Genomic DNA, 21,710 nt, shown 5'->3' on the forward strand with positions numbered 1-21,710 from the left:
AAAAGAAAAAAGGAGTTTGGTCTCGGTGAATCCTCCCTAGCTTCTCCACTTGAACAGGACATTTGCTCTTAGTTGCTGAACTTTGGGGTTTTCATACCCATAGAATCATCATGAGGATTAATTTAAATGAAATCATACATATAAAAGCTCCTTTGCAAATTGAAATGTCATTCAACTTAGTTGCCATTGTATGAATTCCACACAGGTCAGAAAACAAATTTCCTAAGAATAACTGCAAATATCTGTGAAATATCCTTGGAATAATTTTATAGTTTTGTGACTGCTCTGAACAGCAATATTTATTTGAATGTGTATATTTTGATCTAATAAATGACCAAATATTCCATCTCATTATTAAATCATAACTCGTTCATACACATGTATACATTTGTACATATACCAGTAAGTATATATATTGTACCTATATGCACAACCCAATATGTGTGAAATATATATATGCACACACATTGTAGATGTGAAAAATGAGGCAGTGACAGAGGCACATACAAAATATGCTGCCTTTCCAATGAGCATGAAAAAGATAAAAGATAGAATTGGAGATTTTTCTAGACAAGAGGTGGAATTTTATTTATCCCAGGGAGTGTTTGGCTGTACTGCTGTCTCACTGTGTAACCTTGGTCAATACCTTAATTGCTGTAGGCCTTAGTTATTATATAGTTATCCAATCTATAAAATTACAGGTTGGGTTTTGAAGTTCTAACATTCTCTAATTCTGCAATGTTATTTTGTTATACAAGATATTAAGTAGTCAAAATTGACCTTAGATATCTTGAAGAGAAAGTTACTACAGCTATATTTTTCTGCATTTATTTAAAGAGTACTCTTCACTTATGAACCAAAATATTAGCAGAGTATCAGATTATTTTAACGCAATCTACCTTCCATTCCAGATTTGAAATGTTAAAATTCATCTTATTATGACCACCAGGCTTTTTAAATAGTATATTCTAAAACATACTTTCCCATTGATTTTAGTAATTTTCCATCATTATATGAAAATATTAATTAGCCAATACAAATACAAATAAAGCCAATGATATATGAAGAAAATCAAGAAAAACTAGAAACACATACAAACTATTATCTGCATTGGTGGCTTCACCTATGTCCTGTGAATTTCACTTAAGCTCCTGTTAACAGACAATAATTACAGTAATATCTTAGAGGAGAGATTAGGGGATAAAGACCTATCTCTTATAATAAGCTACCTGAGGTTTTCTCCACAACCCATTGCCTCTAATCCATTATACATCTTATTTATAATTCATCTTGAATCTAAAGTGTAATTACTCAGGCATAAAATCTAATCATCAAAGCAAGAACTAAGGACAGTTTTGAAATAATACATCCCATTCTAGTAACATATGCTTTGGGTCATGAATACGCAAAGCAATACCTTTACAATATTTTCACCAAATGTAAGGTATTCTAGAGACATTTGCATTTACAAGCTACTCATTTCATGTTTTTATCCAGAAATGTGGTTGCAAAGAAACAAAATTAAGTGTTGGTTACCATTGTAAATATAGCCAGTTGTGAAGACACTTAGCCTTGCCTATTACCTGTAGGGTTATAACACTGTAGCCCTGTTCATTAAAAATTTCAGTTCTAGAAATGCTTACTTATTATAATTTATGATTTGAAGTAGAGACTAGTAGTCTTTAGAAGTCAAATAACACAATTTCCTCACCACATATGTTGGTGTGGGAGCCGTTGAGTTTACCATACTTTACCTAAGCTACTCCTCACTGTTGTCTCGGTTAACATTGTTGCCTAAACTGACCTAAACTCAGGTTAGGTTGTAGGTAGAAATGGAAACTATTCAATGCTGAATATGTGGTTCTCTGCAATAAGATCATGGAAGTCAGAAATTCACAGGTGATCTCCTAATGATATTTTGCTCATTTCATCTTGTTTCCCCTCTCCATCATGTTTTATTAGGGCTTCTGGCTCACAGTTGAATGGCTAGTGTGTACTGGATCACCACTCACAAGCTGTCAATTGGCTATCAACAATAATTTTTTAAATCCTCAAACAGTACCTATTATCAACTCATAAAACTCAAAAGACAAAATAGCGAGACTAGACATTTTTTCTTACACATGCACATTTCTAGGGATGCTCTTTACCACTTCAGTTGCACATGGAAGACCCAAAGACTCTTTTCATATACATTAAAATATTAAAGAACATGGTGTGGGTAAGTGGCGTACATTGTAATTTTGTTTCCCAGTGCAGTGTAGAACAATCACTGTTGCCTTTGTTTTCAGTGTATTCTCGATGACTATATCTAAAAAATTATCTGGAATAGAGGCACCCATATTGATTTATTGTATTTCAAGCACTACACACACATCATCTCATTTAATCCTCACAACCCTATTAAAAAAACACACAAAACTGACCATTTATTGAGTGCTTACTGTATCCTGCACGATGTCAAGTGCATTCCCTAATACACTTACACCAACATCATTAAGCACATTATAATTCCCATTTTATGGGTGAGGAAATGGAAGCTCAGGCAGGTTAGGAAACCTGCCCTTTATCACACAGTTGGAAAACAGCAATCTGAACCTACCTAAGTCTGTTTCAAAAAACCTAGCTACATTAATACTCAACTAGTAAGTTATACAACATCCTTACATTCCACGTGAGGAAGCTTCAGCCCACAGTATTTAAAACGTGCGTAAGTCATATGTAGTAAGTGGTGAAACAGGAATTAAACCTAGGATTGTCTGATTGCAAAACCCATGTAAAGATACAGGACAGTGTTTTTACTGACAACAGCACAAGTATCTATTATTTTTTTAATGGTTAAACTCTGCGTTATGTAACCCGGCACCTGGAGTGTGTTGCCTCTTTACTCTCTTTGTCTCCCATTCCCTTCTTTCCTCCCTCCCACATTTTTGTGCAATTTGATTCTAACATTATGATGGGGTACCATATTATGAAAACAAATTAAAGATGGAAGGAGAGCAGAAGAAAATTGAGCTCTGAATAATTTCAGCACAAGGCAAGAAGAGAACTTTGGAAAAGTTTGAGTTAGGAAAAAAAAAATGGATAAGATTAGGACAGTGTTTATGTACTTGCTTTTCTGTAATTCTTTATTTTGTTCCAGAAAGAATTTTAGATGGGACTTTAAAAAGTAGCTATTATCTTTCCTCTTTTTTGCCCAACTCAAATATAATCATTCTCATGAATTTTGCCCCAGTTGACTGACAAGAAAAACATCTGATTTTGAAAAATAGCCTCAAATATTTGAAAAATGGAAAAAATAAATACAGGGTCCATGAAAGGAGGAGATTAAAGAGAAATAAATATGTCTCATTCCTTTACAGTATGTTTGAAGTTTCTAATTCTTGTGCTGCAGAATAGTCTTTCTTTTTTTTTTCTAACTCAGAAGTTTATAAGGACACAAAATTTATCTAGAGTGTTAGAACTGTAGAAACTTCAGAAATCAACTGAGTTAATACATCTGCTCATTTGTGGGATGAGGAAACCACATCTCAACGACACCAAACGACTTGCGTGTATCCCTCAGGAAAAACTAACTAGTAAAATCAAGGCTTCCTTATTCATTGATGTTATAGTACCAGAGTCTGTACGCCCTTCAAAGACACACATTCCCAGCAGGGAATGAGGAGTGTGCCAGTGACTCTCAATCCTGGCTGCTTATTAGACCCTCCTGGGAGTTTTACAACACACCCTGGCCCTAGTCTCCACCAATTATATAGACTCTCTGGGGGCAGAGCCAGGTATCCGTATTTAAAGCTCCTCAGACGATTCTATGTGCAGCCAGGGTTGAGAATCGCATAGACAGGCCTAAAAGCTTCCACACAGAGCTTGACTTGGAGCCCAGACTTTTACCCGCACTGGAGTGCTTTTCTACTTTGTCCTACTCTTTCCAGAGAAGAGCCATAGTAATAAGAGAAACTGGGTGTAAACTTTACCTGCGGTGCTCGCCTTCAGATTTCATTCCATAACATTGAATTTCTTATGATTCCTCAATGAAAAGTACCATTTCTTAATGTTATTCTTCTTCAGAGACTTTTTTTAAACTTTTGTTTGGTATAAAAAGTAGAGCTAGGAACTCTCAATTTGTGTGATTTTTAAAGACACACACACACACACACACACACACACACACACACACACACACATATACATACACACACACACACACCCCCAAGCAAATATACCAGTAAAATAACAATAATTATATAGGTATCCAGCGATGAAATCTATATAAAGAAAATCCAGTTTTATTCTACAGTCAGCACACACCAGGACTGGAACAACCCATACTAGGTAAAATTTTTAAACACACCTTGGATTGTTTCTTCAGTTATGCTTAAATGAATTCCTCAGCCATAATTTCCAGGCCTTATTTGGTAACAATGGCAAAAATGAGCCTTTATTTTCAAGAATATGAATAAACTTATTAAAATATCTTAGGTCCACTATAAGACAAATAGGACTCAAAACATTTTGAATACTATTCGCAGTTTTATCAGCTTGCTCAAATCCAGGATATTATTAAATCTCATTAGAATTTCTTATAGGCTGAGATAAAAGCAGAGAGACTCTTAAATGCTTAACTGAAGTACTCTCACATTATCCAAATCAAAACAAACAAGGAGAGTTCTGACTGTTGATCGTTTTTCTTCTAAGGAGCCTCTACGTACTCCACTCTGGATGACCTAGTCCAGAACCAAAAGGATGCAAAGGCAGTAAGAAGTTCTTAATTCACTTTTTTCCCCTGCTTATTCAGCAATCACTTTTCTCATCAATGGGAGCAAAATATCCTGTGAAAAAATTTTTACATAGCTAATATCCCTTTATAATGTTCAGTGGAACCTGGAAAACTAACTCCTATCTCTTACTCATAAATCAAACAATGGCTAATAAACGCAGCAGCTTTGCACACTGAGAGATCTGAGCCCAAAACACAAGACTGTTCTCATTCCCTCTTCAGAGCTCTGGGCTTTCTTTCAAAGAGCCAGAGATGTTTCTTGATACATTTACATAATAAACCCAAATGAAGATGGAAGTCTTGATTTTGCATATGTCAGCTTTGCTAGCAGTTTCCTGTTTGCTCTCAGATTTTTATTGCAAAATGAAAAAACTAGATCAAGGAAAGATACATTTTATTGGTGGCCTAATATTCCCAAGACATGTAGAGCTTTTATTATTTTGAATTTCTTACTTTTATAGTCTTCTAATTATACCACTATAAATAACATGACCGTGACACTTTTTAATTTATTTAATGTTTTTCTGAGTCTCGTTGGACATTTCCTAGTTACCCATCAAGCACAGTGGAAGCAGATTTTAGGTTGTCAAGGACACTGGAATTCTCTCTTTAGTCCATATGACAATTTTATTTAAAAACAAACTTTTGTTTCAAGAAAAAGAAGACTATTTGAAGTTTGTCCAGGCTGAGTGGTATTTGCAAATGACAGCTTTCCTTTGCTAAAGTCTGATGACACAGACGCTGCTTGTATACTCTATGGACCAGGCAGAATACACATTAGGAATCAAAAGTGACATTCATTGTTTCTAAGTGGTTTTGCCTTTACTGCTGATGAGGGGAAAGAAATCCTTCTTTTTAACTACTGAAGAACCCAAGTGTTACTAAAGAAAGATTTCCAAGTTGGCTGTCCTAATTGGCTTCGTTTTCTTTCAGGCATGCATGCCAGGATTTTATCGACTGCGTTCTGAGCCAGGTGGCCGTACCCCTGGACCAGCCCTGGGCACCTGTGTTCCATGTCAGTGTCATGGACACAGCAGCCTGTGTGACCCTGAAACCTCCATATGCCAGGTATTCATCTGAGCCTTTCTTGAACAAAGCCCATGTGCTCATTTCTCTTTACACATATTCATATACTGAGTGCAGAGGTCAGCTAACCTGCAGGGGACTTAACGTGTGTGTGTGTGTGTGTGTGTGTGTGTGAAACAAAACGTGGGAAAAAAATACATTTACCATATTATGCAATTTTTAAAGTAATTAAAAAGTTACAACTGGAAAAACCACTGCTCATGTCAAGAAATAGTATATTATTATCAACAGCATCGTAGACAAATACCAGACAACACAACGATTTATTTAAAAATCACATGAGGGTTTTTTTCTGATTTTAAATAAAAATAAGCTCTTCGTAAGACATTTGGAAATCATAGAAAAGTGTTAAGGAAAAAAATAAAAGTCACCCAAAATTGAACATAAACCTTTAATATTTTATGTGTTTCCCACCAATTTTATGTATGTGTTTATAAAGAAGATTTATATGACACCATAGGTGTAGTTTTATGTTCTGCATTTTAAAAAATGTACATATCGTGAGCATATTAGGTTGTTAAATAGTCTCTAAAATCGTTACTATCTTTGATTTGATATCCCATAATTTAACCATTTCTTTAAAACAGTTTACTGCTCTTATTTTTTTGTTGTTGTTATTACATTCCTGCTAACACCCTACTCTGTCACCCCTGGAACAATCAGGACTGTGGAGAAATTCAGGTTTCCTGTGTCACCACTTAGGGTCCCCAGACTCTAGTCCCCAGGCAACTCCGGGTGTTTCCTCTGCTGAACTCATTTCCCACCTCTCCTTGTCTCCTGAAGCTCTTTCATGGAGCTTTGTGGAACTCATGACCAGACATCAGCAAAATCCCCTACGTAATCTCCCTCTTCTTTTGAGGTCCTCTTTATTTGCTCAAACTGGAACCTGGTTTCCCAACACACTACTCCCCTGGCAGCGGTCTCAAGTGGAAGCCGCTGTTTTTTCTCACACTCTTCATTTCCCTGAGACTGAGGGCGGGGCTGTGGCCCTGCTCCTCGCTGCCACTTTCAGGTCATCCTTGTTTTCTCTTCTGTAACAACACCTAGCTTTGAATCTCAGGTCTCCATCCATTTGCCCACTACACCTGCTTGTTGAAGCCATTTACTAAGCCTCAGGTCACCCACCTCATTCCTTGAAGATTTTTCCTTTGTATCATTGCCGTTCACTGTGGCACCACTCCTATCATAATTCCTGGTGATTTTGATGCCCATAAAATGGACTCTTCCCATGTCTTGTCCTCACTCCATGAGCCTGTCTGAGAACTTGTCATTACCAGGAACTGAGTGCCTCTATAGCCTCAATGTCAACTATCCTCTCTTTGACCACCGTTTCTTTTCTTTCCAGTTCACTTCTTCTTAGTACTTCAGTGTCAACATTTTGTCTCATCATCGACGCTCACATTTTTATCATTCCTTATGTTTCTCATACCCTCACTTTCTTAACCAGCTTAATATTCATGACCCTTCTTTTTTTCTGGCTGCGTTGGATCTTCGTTGCTGTGCACAGACTTTCTCTAGTTGCGGCAAGTGCAGGCTTCTCGTTGCGGTGGCTTCTCTCGTTGCGGAGCACGGGCTCTAGGTGCGCGGGCTTCAGTAGATGCAGCACACAGGTTCAGTAGTTGCAGCTTGTGGGCTCTAGAGCACCGGCTCAGTAGTTATGGCGCATGGGCTTAGTTGCTCTGCGGCATGTGGGATCTTCCTGGACCAGGGATCGAACCCGTGTCCCCTGCATTGGCAGACGGATTCTTAAGCACTGCACCACCAGGGAAGTCCCATGACCCTTCTTTAATATCACTGCTTTGTAATGTTCATTTCTCTTATTACCACTCCTTTACTTACGTTTACTCAGTGAATTCCAACTCCGGTTAAATCCTACTCCTCCAATACCTATGCCTTCTAATCTGAAAGTGGCTCTGGAAAATAGTCGACTATGCTGACTAGTCTCACCGTATGTTCACTATCACTCACTTCAAAGGGAACCTTTATTCTGCTCTTCCATCATGCCACGTTTCTCCAGTCCAGTGGCTCTCTCACATTCCTGCGTGATAATTTCCTACCTTCTCATCCCTCTTCAAATCCCAAACCCTTCCCAGACCCATTTCCATCCTTACTTTCAGTTGATGGCCTTGTTTCTTCTTATTTCACTGAGAAATTAAAAACAATCAGAAGAGAACTAACCCAAGCTCCCACTAACACATGCACCTACCTTTCTGCGTCTGTGTGCAGTGACTCTGGTTTTTCCACCAATTTGGATGAACTGTTCTTGTTTGTAGAAAAGACCAACTCTGCCACCTATGCTCTAGATCCCAGCCCTCCCTCCCACTCAAGGACATCACTCTGGCCATGCCTATTCTCCCCTCCCTTCTGAATCACTTTTTGGTACTTCTTCTATCTTAAAAAACATAAATAAACAAACAAATAAATAAATCTCTCTTGACTCCACTTCCCCTCTTGATTTTTACCACTTCATTCCTCTCCTTTCACACAGAGAAGAGTTTATACTCTTGTCTACAATTTCTCTCCTCCCATTCTCCCTTGAACTACTAAAATCAGGCTTTTCCTCCACCACGATATGCATACCAACTACTGGTGTTCCGCTCTTCACTGTACTTGATTCATCAGCAGCATTTGCTCCTCTGAAGCAGCCATTCCTCTCGAAGCTTTGGTTCAGTTTGCTTTTCTGGACATGACAGTCTAGGGTTTTTCAAGCTAGATGGCTGCTCCTTCTCAGTCCTCTTTGCTGTTTTCTCCTCATTACCTGAAATCAATATACTGGTATTCCTAGGATCCAATCCTTGGAGCAATTTGCTTGTCTGACTACACTCATTCTCATGGTGATCTCACCCAGGCAATGACTTTCAATATCTACTGAGATCTCACAATATTTACCATTATTTCTATGATGAAATTTTAGATCCAACTCTTTAGTCTTTCCAGAATTTATTATAATGTGGGGAGATAATTTTCCTTCAATATGTTACTTTAAAGAAACATTTATCTTTTAATATTTCCTTTTCTCCTTGACACATCATGGTATCTGAATATATACACATTTGTTTTGTTCATTTTAAGATATATTTAAAGAATCATCTATTCTTTTCTGCTTACCTTTTATTTCCTATTATAATGTTCTGATTACCTTCATTTTATAGTACACTATAAATTCTGGTAAAGCAAGACCCTTTACTACTCTCCTTTTCCTAATTTTCTTAACTTGATGTACTTATATATTCTTCCAAATGACATTTTGATTCACTATTTTAATCTCTTCCCCAAAAAATATTACTGGAATTTTTATTGAAAATGCATTAAAGCTGTTTTTAAAGAATTGCTATCTTTACACTATTCAGCTATCCTCCCTAAACCCAGGAATGATACTCTTCTCTATTCAAACATTTTATGTCTCACAGTTTGTAATATTATCCGTATGGGCTATGCATTTGTTAATGTTAAAATTATTGCCATTTATCTTACATTTTCTTTTTAATGGTGAGCATTACATTTTTTTGTTTCAGTGTATTTATTAACTGGTCATTACTGGTAAATATTGACAAAATATATTTTTTACATGTGTTTGATACCAGCCACTTTTTTTCTACTTCTAGAAGTTTCTTGCTTGATTCTTACAGTTATTTTTATATTTACAACAATAATATTTGCAATAGCTATAATTGTGTCTTCCTTGCCAGAGCTATATCTAGTATAATAATTTCATTTTTTGCATTGATTAAGTCTCCCAAAAAATGTTAAATAGGAGGGTAGTCAGCTTCCTATCTTATTGCTGATTTTAATACGAAAGCCTCAGGTCTTTCACCGCGAACTATGTTGCTGGTGATTAGTTTAAGGTAAATATTTTTTATCATGTTAAGAAAACTTCTTTTTATTCCTGACTTCTTAAAGATACCTTCTTTCAATCAAGGCAGAGTATGGAAATTTATCATATGCTTATTTGTGAGGACTGGAGTGGAGGTGAAGGTCTTACCCATCCTTAAATTCTTGAAATAATCATGATTTGGTTTAAGTGTAGCATTTTTTTCACCAATCTACTGGCTTGTAAAATTCAATAGATAATTTCAGGAATGTGGTTAACTTATGCATTCTTAAGTGGAAATTAAATGCATTTTTCTTTCTTATGCAATCGTCACTGGAATTTTTAATAGTAATGTCACTCCATATGAATAATTTAGAAGCATTCACAAAATATACAGTTTACTTTCATTTTTATTTAGGATAAAAATTTGCTGTCATTATATTGTCCTGTTTTGACCAATAGGCTATTATATCTATTTTTGTGCCTTAAGGATCCTTATTAGAGGTCTATTTTCTGAGATATCCCTAGATGAAGTAAAAAAATAAATACATAGGTGCATCACACATGCACAGCTAGTATAAATTGCCGTGCTCTGAATTTTTATATTTTCCTTCAGGGAACTTATAACTTCTGAATTTGGACAACTTTGTTTATCTTTGAAACAGCCCCATGAGGCAAATAGAAAATAGCTATTATTACTCCGATGCTATAACTGAGGCAACTGAAGCATACTGATTTCTTTACTATTTGTACTGTGTTTCCCAGTTTAATATCATATCCACTACACAGTGCAATGCCCTCTATGTTGGTATAGTGGTTATAAGCATGACTCTGATCAGACTGCCTTGATTCAAATCCTGGCTTCATCCCTTTTGGGCTGTGTGGGCCTAGTCAATTTATTTAGCCTCAGTGGTGTCTTAATTTCCTCATTTATAAAATGAAGATAAGAATAATACCTACTCAGAGTTTTTCTATGGATTCAGTGAAATACTAGATAAAAGGCTTAGAACATTAATTAGCTTGTGATAAGCTCTATGGTGGAAGTGATAGCTATGATGATTGGTGATGATAAAGATGATCATTACCATACATGTTAGCCACTATTTATAGTCTAAGAACCAATCAGATGATAAATAATCAAAAATTAATGTAAAAACCACCGTTATATCCAGCGCTATGCTAGATTTTCTCACTTTTTCTTCTTTTTTCTTTATTCCTTTCTTCAAAAATAAGGGGTAGAGAAGAAACGAAACTATAGAAAACTTCACAGGCTAGGCATTTCAACTGTTAAATAAAACCCACATCATTTTGTAACTATTCTCTTCATAATTCCTCATGACACTTACAAGAGAGCTGTTGCTTCTTTGTAGGTGCTAATAAATCCTACACGTAGGCATGTGATTACCAATAGCTCAGTGACCATTACCCCTTAAGGAAAATTTTCTTCAAAATGGAGGAGTAAAACCTACATGATATTGAACCCCAAGCCAGAAGGGGGAGAAGAGGTAGGTGAATTAACACTAATCAGTACACACATACACACACATACACAATCACATAGATAGATAGATAGATAGAGTTTTCAGAGTTTATATAACACACACATCTATGCCTATATTTATTTATAAACATATATATTCTCATTTAATTATCACTATAGCTCTATAGTCAATATTATTTCTCCTATATTTTACGTGAGAAAATTGAAGTCCCAGCTAGTGCAAATAACTTCTCAAGACCAAATACTTTGTGGAACTATTATTTTCACTCTATCACAATTCTTATTTTAAAATGAAAAGGATAAAATAAATCTCTATCATTGATCTGCCCTGTTGTCTGTAACATTGTCAGTATCTGTGGTTAATCAATTAGCTATATCCTCAGTAAATAATCTCATAGCTATAATCTACTGTATATGAGGTGTTTTATAAACCTTATCTTATTTAATCTATCTGACCTCTTACCAAGATAGGAATTATTAGCATTTCATTATAACTCTGAAAATTAATCCTAAAAAAATTTAACTTACAGTGCCTTGGCTAAAAAGCATTAGACTCGGGTTTCAAATCCACTGCAAAATGGTACCTGGAGATTGTGAGAGAGAGTAATCACACTTTTAGCTGATTAAATGAGTTTGATTTGAAGGTCCAGGTGAATTATACCCTAGAATACTGATGGAATCTGCAGTGTGATTAAGAGCCATATATGAAAAATATTTGCAAAATCATGAAAATATGAAATTTGTCACAGGATGGAAAGCAGTGAAATGTCATTCCAAGTTTTTGTTTTTTGTGTTTTTTTTTTTTTTGCGGTACGCGGGCCTCCCACTGTTGTGGCCTCTCCAGTTGCGGAGCGCAGGCTCCGGACGCACAGGCTCAGCAGCCATGGCTCACGGGCCTAGCCGCTCCGTGGCATGTGGGATCTTCCCGGACCTGGGGCGCGAACCCATGTCCCCTGCATTGGCAGGCGGACTCTCAATCACTGTACTACCAGGGAAGCCCCACTCCAGGTTTTATAAAGGAAAGTATTGTAGAATATGAGAAACAGATTGATTTCGATCTCCAGTGAAACATAAACAGTGCTTATTAGGAATCAGAATAGGTTCCCTCAAAACAAAACATATCAAACTAATTGCTAGAGTTACTATGTATATAATATCTGAGACTCTAGATCCCTGAATCTCAGTGTAATTTCAAATTCATCAGACAGTGTGATAAATCATATGTCAAATTTAGTAAAAATGGTAACAACTACCATGGGTCCAACCTTATATATGTACCAGAACCAGGGCTTGCCACTGTAGATAGATCTTTTCTCATTTATTCTTACAGTAAATTTATGAGACAGACAGGATTATTCCTTCTAATACAGTTGATGAACTGATGCTGAGAGAAATTGTATAATTTGCTTAAGTCATAAGCCTATAAGGGTTAGATCTATGGTTCAAACTCTGGTTTGTTTAAATAGGCATTTGATAGAATGTTTCATTATATCCTCACAAACATGGTTGAAAATATGGGTCAAGTGGTAATCAGTTAACAGAAGTTAGAAGTTACTGAACAGCCTGACCTCGAATAAGCTCTAGAGATGTCTCCAATAATGAGGCATAGGATTTGTGCTTGACCCTGTCATGTTCAAAATCTGTATCAGTGATTTGGATGAGATCTATCAAATATTCAGATGATGTAAAGCTAGAAGTTATACCTACTGTGTTGAATGGTGGTCAAGAATCAAAATGAGCCTAGCAGGTGGAACTATGAGCTACAATTAACGAGATGAAATTAATAGAATAGGTTTTGAACTTAGGTAGGCTCACTTGTTTATCCATCCTTGAGGCATTTGTTAATAAGTATTTCCAAAGTTCAGGCACTGTGGTGGGTGCTGGGAGAATAATGATGAGGAATGTGTGAACATTGCCCTCTAGGAGTTTATATTCTAGTGTTTAAGTGAAAGAACAAAGGAAATGACACATAGTAGCAATTTCTGTGAAATAGGAGTTCTTACTTGACTACAGATTCATTTGTACAAGATCAAGATCAAGGAAGGAAGTACATTAAATATATTTGCAAATTTTATAATCTCTATTTTAAGAGAAATTCTGAGTAACCAGGGTTGTTAGCTGTTTAGCTTGGGGAAAAAAAAGATATTTAGATTGAAAAAAGATTTAGGAAATAATAGTGTTCTTTAGATATTTGAGGACTTTCCCCAGGAAATGGGAATTAGACTTAATCTGCATAGCTTCAGAAGGCTGAATTTGGATCACTGACTAAAAATTAGAGTGAAACAAGTTTTCATTCAGCATAAGGAAAAACTTTATAGCTTGTAGTTATACAAGATGAAAAGGGCTGCCTTATAAGAATCCATGCATTTAATAATATGTCAAGGAATGTGTAGAGGCATCCCTATAAGGAAAGAAGGTTAAGTAACTTCTCATCTTAGTTTTAAGATTCCAAATATAAATATAATATTCATTTGATCTAGTGGAAAAGTATATACCACCAGTTTTCCCATGTACAAAAAATAAAAACAAATGCCATATATTCTAATCTACTATTGAAAAGATAGTAGCACATATTAATCTTGAGATAATTAAACTTCTCATTAGGCATCTAAAATATAAAAATTGTTCCTAAAGATTAATATCTATACAAGAGAAATATTATGTCCACTATTTCAGAGCAGACAGGAAAGTCATACGAAAGGTCGATGTCAAAAAGTTTCAAAAATAGCATCATGATTTATGTGCTGTGTTTGTGGACCTAACAGGGACATTTGATTCTGTTAACCAAGTTTAGTATGTCAGCAACCCTGTGAAAGATTGACTGTCCAAAGAAAGTTAAAATATTTGCTTTCTCTGTGAAGAAATTATACAGAGTTGTAGATATAAAAGAGGCAAACCATGTTTTTCAACCTCTGTATTTTTAGTAATGATTAGCATTATTGTTTTGATTCAGTTATCAATGTTATAGGAGGTTACATAAAATAACTCATGCAGTTAGCTTTTTTCCAAAGGCAAAAGCTGACAATTATTGTTCTAGATTCCATGTATTTCGGGGCACATGTTCATTTCTGTAACTATAAAGTATGTTCTTAAAACACTCCCCAGTTGACACTTATTCATCATTTGGCACCTTGCTGAATGATTTGAGACTGCAATTCATAGATAATTATTTTATCTTGGAACCATTATCGCTCACCATGCTACTGTTAAATATGGAATGGCTATTTTATTGCTAAAATACAGTGGTTCCTTTGGATGATTGAATAAGAGAGGATTATGGTACTTAAATCAATATCCAAATACGACAAATCCTCTTTCCCTGCTAACCACCTTTCTGCAAAGTCATCAGACTTGAAGCTTGGCCTTTTTCGTCTTAAGAAGCCTGACCAGTTTCCTCTATAATACCTAGAACATGCATTCATTTATGCAGTCATTCAAAATGGTCATTGAATGTCAACATATTTCAGTCACTGTGTTGAGCTAGATGGAGCATTTAGCCCAGACTTGGGGCATCAGGGAATGTTTATTAGAGAAAGCAACAGTGAAAATGAGAGCTGAATGAATAGGTGTTAGCCAGGCAAGAGGAGGAAAAGCATTCCAGAACAAGGGATTTGCATATGAAAAGTCCTAGAGGTAAGAGAGAACACTGCATAATTTGAGAATTTTGGATGGCTGCATATGGGTTTAGCGTAGAGTGCAAAGTTTGCAGTGGCTAGACAGAAGGCTGGAGGGGTAAACAGAAGCCAGATTATAAAGGTCTTCCTTGCCATGCCAGAGAGATGATAGTGACCTCAAATGAAATGGGAAATGCAGGAGTATTAGCAGGTTTTAAAAGAGATGAGCTTGATTTTTGACATCTCAAATTCAAATGCTTTTGCATTATGCAATAAGACCTAGCTAAGAAGCAATTAGAAACGTAAGTCTGGAACTCATTAGAGATAGATATCTAGGCAGAATATATATAAAATTTAGAGTTTGGGGTACATAGAAGATAGCTGAAGTTCTAGTAACGGTTAAAATCACCAAGGTAGAAAATGTAGGAAAGAAAAGAGATAAGAGCCAAAATTAGCATCAAGGACCCCAATCTTACTCAACAGAAAAGGGAAGAAGAATCCATGAAGGAGGGTTAGAAAGAGTAGCCATAGAGGTAGGAAAACAATCTACATACATACTGTACTATTAAAGAACCCATAGGAAGAGAAAATTTCAAATAAAGAGTGGCCAGAAATATCAGCTGCTGCAGATAATTCATATATCATGAGGACTGATTATTGTCAGTAAATTTTGATTTAGCAACAAAGATCTTATGCATGAGTCTGGACTTATCCTTCAATAGTGAAATCAGGAGCCTGTTTGGGGGAAGGGAATAGATAAGTTAGGAGTCTGGAATTAACATGTACACACTACTATATATAAAATTGATAAACAACAAGGACCTACTATATAGCACAGGGAACCATACTCAATATCTTATAATAACCAATAATGGAAAAGAATATATATATACATATATAAATATATATACATATATATATATAGAGAGAGAGAGAGCCTGTTTAAAGAATGAATAGGTGAAAGGGAGATGAGGAAGTAGAGACCAGCAATGTAAACAATGCTTTTAGGAAGCCTATCAAACATAGGATGGAAGTTGTCCAGAAACCCCAGAGATTTTTTTAAGATAAGAAAAGCTTGACCAGCCTCAACTGTCAATGGAAATAAGCCATCAAAGAAGGAGAAAATGCAGGTGCTGGAGGAAATAGGAGACAGGAGGGCCTTCTTCCTAAACCAGAGTTTAGGAAGAGAGAAGCTTTAGACAGAGAACAACACACCACTTCTTGTGGACAGAACTAAATGTCGAAGGGATGGAAAGTAATGCAGACAAGATGGTGTGCTGTTTGGCAGGAAGCTAAGGGAACACCCAATGAGGGCTGCCTTTTCCCTGAAAATAGAGGGCTAACATCTGCTGAGAGTGAGGTGGGGAATTAGAAGATTTGAGATTTGCATCCTATCATATAGAAAACTGGATCCATTTAAGAGTGAATTATAAAATCTATCTGTAAGTAACACAATGTGTTTTCAAATATAACAACAAATAATGAAAAAAAAACCCACGGTATTCTAAAATTCATTGTGATAATGGCATGGTTTCTCCCCAGAGAGTAACATAAACATAAAAAAAGTCAGAGGAAAAGACTTCAGTTATTGTTTGTGGTGAATGACCACACATACCATACCAAACACTGGCCATTAGATGACACATGAGAAATAAATATGTTCTTCTAGATTAATTGAATAAAGCAAAGAGCACAGCATATGGAAAATTTACTGTAGAGCCCACAGGTGGCCATGTGGTTCCAGCTGAGCTGATCAGGAGATGGGTTCACTAGCATATATATACATGTATTTTGTTACTGACATTTTTGCTTCTTAACCTTTTAAAAAATACTATTTATAAGAAATTACCCTTCTGACCATTCCAAATGCGGTTTTATAAAATCAAGCTAAAATCCAACTCTAAATTCCTTCTATTTCTTCCTTTTTCTCAACTCCTAAAGTCAACTGTCCCATTTCCAGTAAATTCCACATTTCTTATTTGCCATGTTTCTTATTTGCCATTTTTAATAATTTTTCTAAAAGTGGAAATAAATTCTTATAGGTTAGAATGTTATTTTACCTTTTCCCTCATTTGATTCCTCCTGGTCCCTTTCTCAGTACCTGGCTTGTAGCTCTTCCTAAGTCCTTATTGCGTGAATAATTGCTAAATATATTGTTAAATAAAGTTCCACTTTGTGAGAATTTTAATTTCAAAACTGTTTACACAATATTCTGAAACTGTTCTCATTTTCTTGTGGAAGTGTCTTAAAGCATATTACCCAAGTGCCTCTTACTATGCAAACATAAAAAGAAAATATTGACTTGAGATCCCTGGTTTTAGGTTGGGTCCTCCTATCTATAAAGAATGATCAACATTTGGCAAGAATTAGGTGAATAACATTCTTAATGTGGTAACTAGGCTGACTTTTTTTTTTTTTTTTGCTATTCCTGCCTCTTAAAATATTTATGTTTTCCACCTTGGTTTGGTTTCAAAAAGCCCGCTGATGGGTATGCACCAAGGCCCCAGGATTTTTAGCACTTTTTTTTAAACACCTTGTAGAGAAGAAATGTAAATAGCCAGATGCTACAATAAATTTTAGAAATTTGTGAGTCTATTCCCCAGATTAGAGTAAGAGAAAAACTAATGCAGAGATTGATGTAGGGAAAAGAGAACAGAAACTCTTGTCAGTATAGCTACAACAGCCCAGTATTCGTTTCTCAAATCAAAGAGCTTCTTTAAAAGTATGTATCAATATGTTTAAGAGCTGAGTTCTCTCTCAATGATATGTGTGTGCACATGCGCATGTGTGTTCACAGGAGCACACAAACGCGTAGGTGGGGAGCTGTATGATAAATTGCATTCTTTCATTAATTTAAAAACAAACATCCCTCTTCCTTTACAGAATTGTCAACATCACACTGCTGGTGACTTCTGTGAACGATGTGTTCTTGGATATTATGGCATTGTCAAGGGATTGCCAGATGACTGTCAGCAATGTGCTTGCCCTCTGATTTCTTCCAGCAACAAGTAAGATTGTGAAATATTACCATGTTTCCCAATCAGTAACACCATCTGTGTAGCACATGGGCTTTCTATGATTTGGCTATTCTTTTCATGTAGACAAAAGTCTCAATTTAAGATAGAGTTTTTAAACAATATAAAAACATGACAAAAGTGAGCACATAATACTCTATGGTTCATTTTTCTTTTAAAACTCTGTCCCAAGTAAATAATGCTTATTAATTAAAATGTAAATACCAACATTAACTTATATTTATGAAATAAATATGTACAAATGTGCATAATTTTATAAATTTTTAGAAAGGTCTAGTGTTTGCATATAGTTCTGCCATAAATTCAGCTATGAAGGATTGTTTGATGCATATTGTATAAATTTTGTAGCTGTTTCCATTCATTTTATGTGTTTATTAATTCATGATTGGTAAATAATAATCAAGGAAATAATTGAAAAATAATGTTGTTAAAGCAGGGTGACTTATTGTTATACTCCAGAGTAAGTCAATATCTCCCAGAATCACAACCCCCTTTCTGTTAAGATAGTCTGAGCTTGGTACCATGGAAACACAGCCATAAGGGGAAACAAACGCTGGCATATTTTATTTTAGTGCTGTCAGAACATTCTGCACTGTTTATGTATTGATGAAAACCCCTAGGTGTTTTCACTTACCTTTTTGCTAAGGCTATCTATACTTTCTGCTAAGTGATTTATAGACATCAATCTCTACATTGTAGGGCATTTATTTCTCTTAAGAATTTGCTTTTGAAAAGAATGTAGGGCACTTTGTTCAGAATTAGAATCCTGGACACCTTATCTTGAGTGTATAAGAAGCACAAAGCAACTCAGATGATGAACTGTTTCCACCTATACTCACTAAGTTTCTTTTTCCATCTCTGGCTTTGTTTACATTCTGCAAACATTTTCACGTAATTGTCTCCCTTTCCTCTGTAATTACCTCTTTTTGGTTGAACAGAGTCACAAGTTTTGCATAGGGTCTCAAATGTAAATTTTTAGGTAAGTGGTGTATTGATGAGGATAAAATACATGATCTTCTTGTTCATCCAAGCACCAAGTGGTAGGTGTATGAAAAATATCATTTTCCTTTCCCTAATCTACCTCTGATGACCAGATTTTGAACAAGAGAATGCTGTTTATTGTTTATTAAAATATAAATGATCTGGATTAGAAAGATTCAATAATTACTTTATAATTTCCTGTTGGGCGGACTATAGCAAAAGCTCCAGGAGATATAGAAAAGAAGCATAACACCTCTTGGAGAGGCTCACAGTAAAATGGGTGTCTTCAGAGAGGTCAACTGAGATATAAAGAGAATTCAAAGGCACAAAGTACCACAGTTGACTGTGGAAACTTAAAGAACATATTTAAAGAAGTAGGAGCATTTATAATAAATTTAAAATGTATTTAAATTATTAAATTTACAGTGGATTGAAGGGTTTTTACTGGTGGAGATAGTAGAAAATGTAAGGAGCAAAAGCTTAGCAGCAGAAAACTCAAATCATGTTTAAGAACTGTTAAGAGTTTGGAGCATGGGTTCAAATAGAATTTCATAATTACAGAAGAAAATGAATGAGAGAATGGAGGCCATAGTGTAGAAATCCATGAATACCAGTCTAAGAAATTGCTATTTAATTTTCTATGTAATGAGGAAACATTACACATTTTTATTAAAAAAAAAAGATTAATGTGATGAGAGCCACACTTTAGGAAGACTATTATGATGGAATTGAGTGTAATGAATTGAAACAGGAAAATAAGAAAAGCAAAGAGACTGATTAAAAAGCTATTTCACTAGCTTAGGCAAAAGATAATTAGAACCTGAAAGTAGGTAATAGCAACAAGAATAGAGACAAGGAGATGGATGTGAGAAAATTGTTGAATGCAGCTCTACAGGGTTGATAGCTAATTAGATACGACAGGTTTAGGCAAGGCAGGATTTGAAGCCAGGGATTTGTAGCCAGGTTGACCCCCCAAAATGGTGGGGTCATTAACTGAAATAGAAACCAGGAGAGAGCTGCTATAGAAGAAAGACAATTTATGTTTCAAATAAGTTAAATTGATATGAAAGGTCTATCTGAATGGAAATATGCAAATAGCCACAAGAAATCAAAACCTGAAAATTGGGAGGGCAGATGAAGGAAGTGATATGTTAATAAATGAATTATAGATAAGATTCCCCGGGGTCATGTTACCCAAGGGGAGCACATGGAAAGAAGGAAAGACAAGACTATGTACATTAGAGAAGTCAGAAGAGAAAGAAGACCCAGGACAAGAGCTGTGAGGGAGGCAATGGAACCAAGGCCACACTGCCACTGACACAGTGAGAGAAAAGAGCAGCAGAGAATGAGCATTGGATGCTGCTCTCCCAAGGGAGACTAAGTACATACAGTGGCAATTAACTGTGCAGGTCCCTGATGGATTTTGGCAATCAATAGTGGAAGCAGACATTAGGTCACGTGGGTGTGAGTGCACAGCTCTAAGAAATGTGAAGAAGGGAAAGAAATAGTACTACCTCGATTGATTAGCAGGATCAACAAAAAAGTGTTTTCATATTTGTTTCACTTTTGTTTTATATGAGTTACGTAATTTAAGTATATTTTTATACAAAGGCCACTGTAAGAATCAAGTATGAAATCAAAGTGGCTAGTTCAGTGGCTTTCAAACTTTATTGATTGCAACCACTGTAAGAAAACCTTTTTTTAATCATAAGCTAGAACACAAAAAATGTGTGTGTGGATATATAGCTAGCTAGCTAGCTAGCTAGCTAACTAACTAGCTAGCTAACTAACTAGCTAGCTAGCTATACATATATAATATATACTGTAACTTCTATTCAATTTTATTTTCTTGTATTATTAGAAGAAACTTTAGCCAAAGCCCACTAAAGTGATTTCATGACCCCCTAAGGTCATCACATAAAGTTTGGAACATTCATTAACAAAGTAAAGACCTATGTATGATGAGAAGAGAAGCACTTCTCCCTGAGATAAGAAAAAAAGATTCTGAAACATAGATGGAGGAGGCTGAGATACCCCTCTTCATAGATGGAGGATGGTGAGTAAGTGATTACTAACTCACCCACATATTAGTTCAAGTCTCCAATATCTCTTACCAAAACAAATACAATAAACTTTTAACCATTGTGACAGTACAGCATTGCTCACATACCCTCAAGGGTTTTCCACTGCCTACCAAGGAAAGCTCAGATATTTTAGCAGAGTATTAGAAACTCTCTGCAATCTGACCCCTCTTTCCAGGCTCAATGCCCTCTCCTCCCTTCTACAATGAGGCCAAGTTTGAGTTTCTCGGAGCTTTTCTTCTCCAAATGTGTTCAGCAGTTTTTGCCAGACAAAGAAAAAGCTGCATGGTTTCACATATGGGTGTAATCTAAAAACGAACAAACTCTTGGAAACAGTGTACAACGGTAGTTGCCAGGGAGCAGGGAACGGGAGAAATTGGGAGAGGGTGGTAAAAGGGTGCAAACTTTCAGTTATAAAATGAATAAGGTCTAAGGATCTAATACATAACATAGTGACCACAGTTGATAATACGTTATTGTGTAATGGATACTTACTAGGAGAGTAGAACTTGTGAATTCTCACACAAAGGAAGGTACATATATGAAGTGATAGATATGTTAATTATCTAGATGGTGGGAATGCTTTCACACCATACACGTGTATCAAATCATCACGTGTACACTTTAAATATATTACAATTTTTTTTGCCAGTTATACTTTAATAAAGCTGAAAAAACACAAATAGATATATAATGTAATATCAGATAGTGAAAGTGCTACCAGGAAAGAATAGAGCAGCCTCAGTGAATCTGGAGTGAATGGGGTACCCTTTTAGTTAGGGTGCTTGATGAAGATCTTCACAAACAGGTGAGGCTTGTTCAGA

At 35.8% G+C, this 21,710-nt stretch overlaps 1 protein-coding gene across 1 annotated transcript in view; it reads left to right on the forward strand.

Moving 5' to 3' along the window:
- The window catches only part of LAMA2 (laminin subunit alpha 2), a 606,143-nt gene that overhangs the window by 422,693 nt on the left and 161,740 nt on the right, over positions 1-21,710 (forward strand). Inside the window, exons 30-31 of the mRNA XM_060283517.2 lie at positions 5,711-5,845; positions 17,673-17,797. Of these exons, the coding sequence (XP_060139500.2) occupies positions 5,711-5,845; positions 17,673-17,797 (260 nt within the window). The remainder of the gene's footprint in view (positions 1-5,710; positions 5,846-17,672; positions 17,798-21,710) is intronic.

Source organism: Globicephala melas, chromosome 14, assembly GCF_963455315.2.
Source record: "Globicephala melas chromosome 14, mGloMel1.2, whole genome shotgun sequence".
Classification (NCBI taxonomy): Eukaryota; Metazoa; Chordata; class Mammalia; order Artiodactyla; family Delphinidae; genus Globicephala; species Globicephala melas.